Source organism: Ursus arctos, unplaced genomic scaffold (genome assembly GCF_023065955.2).
Source record: "Ursus arctos isolate Adak ecotype North America unplaced genomic scaffold, UrsArc2.0 scaffold_23, whole genome shotgun sequence".
Taxonomy (NCBI): Eukaryota; Metazoa; Chordata; class Mammalia; order Carnivora; family Ursidae; genus Ursus; species Ursus arctos.
In genome coordinates this window covers 33,660,777-33,670,316 of record NW_026622908.1, presented here as the reverse complement: position 1 = coordinate 33,670,316, position 9,540 = coordinate 33,660,777, and the positions used below count along the sequence as shown (strand labels likewise).

General features: G+C 37.3%; 1 protein-coding gene across 1 annotated transcript; it reads left to right on the top strand.

Moving 5' to 3' along the window:
• The first annotated feature begins 266 nt into the window (after nucleotides 1–266).
• Nucleotides 267–1,199, top strand: LOC113246440 (olfactory receptor 4C11-like). Its single transcript, XM_026487048.3, has one exon. The coding sequence runs from the start codon at nucleotides 267–269 to the stop codon at nucleotides 1,197–1,199; it is 933 nt and encodes a 310-aa protein (XP_026342833.3).
• Nucleotides 1,200–9,540: the final 8,341 nt, after the last annotated feature.

The following is a 9,540-nucleotide window of genomic DNA, read 5'->3' as shown; positions in this document are numbered from 1 at the left end:
TATGCCTGAAGAATTGGGTACTATTTCATTATTGATATATTTCATTGTTTCCTTAAGCAATCAGGTAAAGAGACTGTGAATAAATATTATTTCCACTTTATTCGCAAGAAAACAACATGGAAGGTAAGGGATAACACACAGGTACGTGGCACGTCCATGATCAAGCATATGGATTTGTCCTCCAAATGGAGTATTCATTTCATAATATTTCTTTCTTCGCAGATTAATTATTTCTAACCTGCGCTTTCTCCACTTTGCCTGAAATAATGCAGCAAAATCACAGCGTAACTGAGTTCATACTGCTAGGATTGACTCAAGATCCTATGAAAAAGAAAATGATATTTATAATCTTCTTCATTTTATATATGGGAACCATGGTGGGGAATTTGCTTATTATTGTGACCATCAAGTCCAGCCGGACACTTGGGAGCCCCATGTACTTTTTCCTATTTTATTTGTCCCTTGCTGATTCCTGCTTCTCAACATCCACAGCCCCCAGACTAATTGTGGATTCACTCTCGGTGCAAAGAATCATAACTTACAATGAGTGCATGACTCAAGTCTTCGCACTACATTTCTTTGGCTGCATGGAGGTCTTTGTCCTCATCCTCATGGCCATTGATCGCTATGTGGCCATCTGTAAGCCGTTACATTACCCAGCCATCATGAGTCGGCAGGTCTGCATCATCTTGATTGTTATTGCATGGATAGGGTCTTTTATCCATTCTATAGTCGAGGTTGCCCAGGCCTTGAAATTGCCTTTCTGTGGCCCCAATCTGATTGATCATTACTGCTGTGATTTGCAGCCCTTGCTGAAACTTGCTTGCATGGACACCTATCTGATCAACCTAGAATGGGCGACTAACAGTGGGGCAATCTGCACGAGCAGTTTTGTGATTCTAATGATCTCATACATTGTCATCTTGCATTCCCTGCGAAACCACAGTGCAGAGGGGAGGAAAAAAGCTCTCTCTACTTGCACTTCTCACATCATTGTAGTAATCTTATTCTTTGGTCCATGCATGTTCATATATACACGCCCCCCAACCACTTTTCCCATGGACAAGATGGTGACAGTGTTTTATACTATTGGGACCCCTTTTCTCAACCCACTCATCTACACACTGAGGAATGCAGAAGTGAAAAATGCCATGAGAAAGCTCTGGCATATCAAAATCACCTCAGAAAGCAAAAGATGAAATGAGGGCTTTGGCTGATTCCTTAATCTGTACAGATATCAAATATGACCGTGTATATCCTGACTTGTTGCAAACACTCTCATATAATGCAGCTGATTTCCTTACTTTTTCTGTACTTCTGTCCTGAAACTGGTAGCTTTTCTCATAATGCCAGCCTGGTTCTTTCTTTTCCTGAGAGCTCAGTTCTGGCATTGAGGATTATGAAATGATCCACACATCTCAGTCTACCCTCTGGTTTGATAAGGAGAAAGATATTCATACATTCACAACTGTTCAGTGAGCATCCATAAATAAAGAGTAGCGTGTTCTCTATGACTTGTGATTCTCTCTACAGCACATTTCAAATAAGTTATCCTGCTTTCTTTGAACCCATTCACAGCAAATGAACTAACTTTGTGTGTCAAGAAATTCTTTTCATTATATCATTAGTTTATCTTGAAAAAAGTTCTATGGTAGTAAACTAAAGGCCAAAAGGTTGTATATATAAATATATGTAATTTTTTTCCTTAAATAATTTTTCTTATGTTTCCTTTGACTATTCAGATAACTGTGGCATTATGTATAGGATTTGTTAAATGTAGTATTACAAAGCACTCATGATACTCAGCTAATTTCTGTGATTGGGATATGGGAACTGCAACAAGAGACTTCTACAACTGTAAGAGGGAAAGACGTAAAAGAATGTATGGGGTCAAGACTGAATAAAAATTTAAATACACCATAGGAATGCCTGGGTGGCTCAGTCAGTTGTGTCAGCCTTTGGCTCAACTCAGGATCTCAGGGTCCTGGGATCGAGTACCACATCGGGCTTTTTGCTCAGCGGGGAGTCTGCTTCTCCCTCTGCCTGCTCTGTCTACAACTTCCCCTACTTGTGCTCTCTCTCTCTCTCTGTGTGTGACAAATAAATAAATAAAATCTTAAAAAATAAATAAATACACCATAGATTCAATATTTTCTGAGATTAAAGTACATAAAGTAGAAACTTGTTTGAAGGGAAAAATGTATATTATTTCATTTACAGTTGGGCTTTATCAATAGAATAAGAGAAAGTATCAGAGGCATTCAGAAATACTCAGGATATTTGTCTCTAGTAATGGAGTTAGAGAGAACCTACTTTTGCAGCAGGAAGCCACTTTCTTTCTGTGTGTGCTTTCCTAAAGGGGTCCTGTGTGTTCACAAGTTAGAATTGCCAGTATAATTCTGATGGTGATACTAAGCAGAGAAGATCAGCAGCCATGCCTTCAATATGTGTATCCCACGGGTTATATCATGAAATTTTGAAATTCATTGATTTGAGAGAGTACAAAAATACTTATTCAAAGGGATACATGTCCCCCAATATTTATCAGCATGACCTACACTAGCCAAACTGTGGAAACAGCTCAAGTGTCCATTGAATGATGAATGGATAAAGATGTGGTGTATATATATCTATAATGCGCTAATACTCAGCCATCAAAAGGAGTGAGATCCTGCCATTTGCAGTGACAAGGATGGAGCTGGAGTCTATTATGTTATGCAAAAGTGGTAAGTCAGAGAAAGAAAACTACCATATGATTTCACTCACATTGAATTTAAGAAACAAAACAAATGAGTATAGGGACAAAATGGGGGGGGGGGGCAAACCAAGAAAGAAACTCTTAACCATAGAGAACACATTAATGGTTACCAGAGGGGAGGGGGTAGGAGGATGGGTTAATTAGATGATGAGGATGTAAGAGTGATGAGCACTGGTATGGTATATAAGTGCTGAATCACTAAATTACACACCTAGAACTCCTAGTACACTGTATGTGAAGTAACTGGAATTTAAACCGAAACTTTAAAAAAATAAACGATTTCAGTGTATTCAATTGTACCACATCCTTAATACCTGTGACAAGATTGCATTTCATTTTTCATGCTCTTCCCCGTTATTTACCTAGGAAACCTTTTCAATACCAATAGTTTCCTCCTGTCAAAGATTATTTTAAAACAAATTCATTAAAATATCATGTTTTCAGTGTTCTCACTACTTTTTGCTTTTGAGGATATTACGATGATAGTGAATGCACTAGTGTCCCAAAGTTGGCCAGTTGACATACAAAAATTAGATAGTTGATGATAGATAGATATAAATATATATTTCAGTTGTGTAAATTGGTTTTTTAACATACATATAATATGAAAATTTCACCACAATCTAACTAATTAGCACATTACTATTGTGTGTGTGTGTGTGTGTGTGTGTGTGTGTGTGTGTGTGCGTGTGTGTGCTTACAAGAAGACTTCATTTAAGATCTATCCTTTTTGCAATTTCAAGTATACATTATGGTGTTGTTAACTATAGTGACCATGCTACATATTAGATCTCTAGAACTTATTCATTCTACGTAGCAGACACCTTGCATTCATGGACAAACAGCTCCCTATTTCCCTCAATCCCTGGCCCCTGGTAACCACCATTCTACTCTCTGCTTCTGTGAATTGAACTATACCATTTCCACATATAAGTGAGATCATGCAGTATTTCTCTTTGTGTCTTGCTTGTTCCACTTAACATCAAGTCCTCCAGCTCCATCCATGTTATTGCAAATGGCAGGATTTTCCTCTTTTTAAAGTCTGAATAGTATATGTCTCACGTTTCCTGTATTGATTCATCAGTCAAGCATGAGGTTGTATCCACACCTTGGTTACTGTGAATACCGATGCAATGAACCTAGGAATGAGATAGCTCTTCACAATCATGATTTCCTATCCTTTGGATATATGCCCAAGTAGGATTGATGGATGGTACTTCTACTTTTAATTTTTTGAGGAACCTCTATACTCTTCTCCATAATGACTGTACCAATTTCCATACCCATCAATAATATACATGGGATCACTTTATTCCACATCCTCACCAACATTTCTTATCTCTTGTCTTCTCAATAATAGTCATTCTAACAGATGTGAAGTGATATCTCTCTATGATTTTGGTTTGTATTTCCCTGATGATGAATGATGTTGAGCACCTTTTGATGTACCTGGTGGCCATTTCTGTGCCTTTGGAAAATGTCTATTCAGTCCCTCTGCCTATTTTGTAATCAGAGGAGATGAAGGAAATCTCCATAGCATCTGCTCAATTTTCCTGGTAACCTGAAACTGCTCTAAAAAAGTAGTCTATTACTTAAAAAGATGTTAAGAAGAAGAGAAAATTGAATAATAGACAAAAACCGTCTACCATTTTAGCTCAAGAGAATATAGAAAAGAAGTAAAATAAGGTACAAGGAGGCCAAAAAACAAACTATAATAAGAAAAATGTATTCCCCAAAATTGAACAATCACATTAAAATCAAATACACTGTACTTGAAAAGCCCAAGTTGGCAGGAGAGACAGAATAATCTTCAGCAAAGAAAAGTAATGGACTAATGATACACACATCAATATGATAAATCCCGGACAAAGAGACCATGCACTATGAGTAAATGCTGTGACTCAATTTTCATGAAGTTATACAATAGACAGCACTAAAGCAGAGTGATACAAATCAGGACAATAATTTCATCTGGTGGAATTAACCGAAGAGGAGCATGACAGAACTTTCTGGATTAATGAACGTATTCTAGATCTTGAATTTGTTAATGGCTGTGTGAGTATATACATTTATCAAAACTCATCAAACCATATACTTAAAAGGTCTGCTGTTCATTGCATGTAAAATTTATCTTGGAAAAGAATTGTATTACTGAAAAAACACGTTCCCAATATCTCTAACCCCCCCCAAAAAAAAATGCCTATTAAAGTTAGTGATCATTTCCATTGAAAAAAAGCAGAACAGTGACTGTCATTAAGAATTTCAATCCCATGAGTGGGAGATGTACAATATTTTATTTGAAATGACTATATCATAGTGACTTTGAATAGCTGTCTTAGACTTCACCAAAATGAAAATCTTTTGTACTGAAAATTATGTCATCAACAAAGTGAAAAGCCAACCCACAGATTGGGAGAAAATACTTGCAAATCATGTATCTGAAAAAGGAACTTGACTTCAGAGTCTGTAAAGAACTCCTACCACTTAATAATAAAAAGACAAGAGCCCAACTTAAAATTTGGCAAAATATCTGAATAAACATATATCCACAAAAATACACAAATGCCCAAAAGAACAGTAAAAGATGTTCAACACCTTTAGATAATAGGAAATGCAAACCTCACCCATAATGAGATACTGCTTTAACCAACTAGGATGTCTAGAATCAAAAAAGACACGCAATAATAAGTTTTAGTGAGGAGGTAGAGAAATAGGAGTTCTCATAAATTTCTGGGGGTATTGTAGAATAGTGCAACGACTTTTTAAAAATCTTTTATGTATTTGTCAGAGAGAGAACACAAGTAGGGGAAGCAGCAGGCAGAGGGAGAAGCAGGCTCCCCACCGAGCAAGGAGCCTAATGTGGGACTCGATTCCAGGACCCTGGGATCACAACCTGAACTGAAGGCAGATGCTCAGCCTACTGACGTACCCAGGTGTCCCTGGTGCAATGAATTTGGAAAACAATGTGGCAGCTCCTCAAATGGTTAAACATATAATACCACTGACCCAGCAATTCTTTTTTTTTTTTTAGTGAAGCTGACTTTATTTATTTATTTATTTATTTATTTATTTATTTATTTATTAATCATAATATTTTTATTATATTATGTTAGTCACCATACAGTACATCCCTGGTTTTTTATGTAAAGTTCGATGATTCATTAGTTGTGTATAACACCCAGTGCTCCATGCAATACGTGCCCTCCTTACTACCCATCACCAGCCTATCCCATTCCCCCACCCCCCTCCCCTCTGAAGCCCTCAGTTTGTTTTTCAGAGAGTGAAGCTGACTTTAATCTCAATTCTAGGCAAAAGCAACTGATGTCAAGCCTAAACATTCTATACAGCCTCCTGGTAACTGGGTGTGGAATGGCAGCACAACCCAGGTAGAGCCAATGCACTCATGGATTTCTAGAGAAAGACTCTTCCTAGTATCTTCTTGTCTTGAAACTTGGAAAGTTTTTGAGGTTGGAGTCATTACCACCATCTTGCTACCATGTGAAGTCTGAATCCGAGACTCCAGAGTAAAATGACCCAGCAATTCTAATCTTAAGCTCCACCCAAGGGAATGTAAACATATACTCTCACAAAAACTTGTACACCAATGTTCATAACATCATTATTCATAATAGTTAAAATGGGGGAACAATCTACATGTCAATAAACTGATGAATGGGTAACATATATTCATAAAATGGAATTTTATTCATCAACATAAAGGAAAGAAATACTGATACTTGCCACAATGTGAATGCAGGAACATTATGCTAAATGAAAGCAATAAGTTACAAAATATAACATACTGTATAATCCCTTTTCTACTGTGAAAGAAACTAGATTATGGGGTGCCTGGATGGCTCAGTTGGTTAATCATGCAACTTTTGATTTCTGCTCTGGTCATTATCTCAGGGACGTGGTATCGAGCCCTGTGTCAGGCTCTGTGCTCAGCATGGAGTTGGCTTGAGATTCCTTCTTTCCTTCTATACCCTTCCCTCCATTCTACACAACCCCATCCCATCCCTTCCCTCCTGGCTCTATGCATAGACACACTCTCTCTCAAAAAAACCAAACCAAACAAACAAAAAAACAAAACGGAGATTAGCATTTGCCTATGACTGCTAGTGAGGATGATGGAGAGATATGTGACTACAAATGGGTATGGAAATTCTTTTTAAGGTGGCAAAATGTTTAAAATTAGATAGTCTTGATTGTTTCACAATGTTCCATACTAAAAATCATTACATTATATACTTTAAATAAGTGAATTGTTTAGTACGTGTATTATATACACAATACAGCTGTTAAAAACAGATAAATGTTAAATCTTGTGATGATTTGTACAGAATAAAAGTCCATAGAGCAACTATTAATAAAAATTGATTTCCCATGAATAAAAGATTTGTAAATATGTATTAAAATCAGTGCATAACCGTGACTTTGAATTTCTATTATGATTAAAATACAACATACTGTCTGTAGTTAATAACGCTAAAATCTGTATTTGAAAACCACAAAGAGTAGCTCTTGAAATTTTTCACCACAAGAAAAAATTATAACTCTGTGTGGTGGTGGATGTTAACTAGATTTATTGAGGTGATCCATTTGAAATATACACACATTTGAATCATGAGATTGTACACCTGAAACCACTAATAATGTTATATGCTAATGACATCTCAGTAAAAACCAAAACAAAACAAAAAAAACAGTGGACTCTATCTCTCCTTGCCTTTGTTCTGGGCTAAACTTGTGACACATCTCACATGTGACCTTTAACCACATGAACAGAAGGTGGTAAAAGTGATGTTGTATAATCCCTAAAGGTTGGCTTGAGAGGCCTTGAAGCTTTTGTTTTTGAGAAATCACCACTGCCCTGAAACAACTGTTGTGGGGTACAGCCCAGTCTACACTCCTGAATAATGAACAAGAACAAATAAATATTATCCATTTGTAACTTTCCTCCACAATACTCTTTCCTGTATGTCTTTGCACATAAATCTTGACTACCAGGAGATGTTAGTTCTACTGAAGTTCTGACATCCCTGAGAAGGTAAAAGCTGGCAGATTTATTACTCTCAAAGACCAACGAGCAGGACATGTGTAATATATTCACGCTCCTACCAATGACTATACATTTATTTCTGTTCACAAAAGGTCCCCAGGGTCAATCCCAATCAGAGGAGCTCAGAGAGTCTACTCTTGGTTCCCTGGAAAGAGATCATTTCTTTCATTAGAACCTAGACTCTCCCCAGTTTCATTAAGGGTGAGTCTGGTTTATACCTCTTCTTTCATGGACATATGATCACAGGACTGGGGCCTGGAGTTTACAGGTTTTTGTAGTTTTACAACCTTGCTGTTACAAGATGACAGGTAGGACTCTGAGTAGAGCCTTCATTGATGAAAATAAATGGCACCCTTCTCATTTTCCAGATGGATAAACCAGTTTCTTTCACAGTGGAAAACAACAAAAATGTGTCTCCCTCTGTCTTCCAACCAGTGGTTATACTGCTGTCCCTGGGAGAAGCAGGGACATTTTTAAACGTGTTCTCTTGCACTGCTCAGTTTAATATGTGAGAATAGATTTCATGTTCCTCCATACGTCATCCCCTTTTTCATTCAAACATATCCAGGAGAAAAACATTTGTCACATGTCAGAGTCTCTAGAATTTCGCCATGTTTATAACAACTCAGTGGGAAAGCCTCATTTTGACAGTGTTTCAATATATCCATAGCTTCCATACTGACCATTCTTGTTTTGAGGTACAATGCACCTTCATCACTTTATTCACATCTTCAAAATAGTCTTCATTTTATATTTTAGTATTAAAAGATCAACCAGCGAAGAGCCCCAGAGTATAAAGAGAGAGAGACAATGCCGAACTTTCATAACTGTCAATGGTAATGTTAAACATCACATGTCCAGGATATAAACTTTCAATTTCAGCAAAGACTAAGATACCATTTCTGTTTTATGCCTGAGGAAAAGAGAGCTGCCTGAAGTATACCTGATCCTGCCCTGGATCAGCTGAAACCCACCTTTCGCAAAGACACATGAGCAAAAATGAAATGTTTATTGTATAAGCTACAAATATTGCAATGGCTTGTTACACAGCATAATTGAGCTGACTGATCCTGGAATAGCATGGCCAAACTCTAAAAGTGGACATTGAGGCATATTCATGAGTTGATAAAACCTCCAGTATGTTTAGTGTAAGGTACCTTGAAAGAAGCCTAGGAAAGGCTGAGCAAGAGAGAACGGGCATGAGCGATGGCACATAACCTTGCTTATAAACGTAAAGGACAAATTCCAAATACCAAGGATGCAGCCAACCTCCCTGTTCACTATTTCATCCATAGATAACACACAGGAAAAGAAGGACATATTTATTATTCTTGGTAAGTTCCTTTGCGCCCCTCCTTTGTTGATAAATTGGAAGAAGAATGTTAACAAAAGGTACATAAGAGCCAGGTTCACATGGACTTCTTTCTGAAAGGCCTGACTTCTTTGGGGAAGCACCAAACAGCAAATTTGTTACAATAAGCAAATTAAATTCATTTCCAGAGAATGTAGCCTATATATGCATCAATAACAGGCTTATTAAAAATAAACAGCAGAATTAGGCACCAGCCCATACAACTGTAGACATTTCTGTTCACCTTCAGCTTTCTGAATTGGAGAATCCCACCAGGACATAATCACCAGCACATCAACATCAAAACAAAATCCTGACTTTCTCTGCTACTGTCTTTCTTACGTCCTTTTCAATGCACTTCATTATTTT

Bases quoted from the DNA above. Each gene is read 5' to 3' on its own strand.
- LOC113246440 (XM_026487048.3), top strand. From the start codon at position 267: ATGCAGCAAAATCACAGCGTAACTGAGTTCATACTGCTAGGATTGACT.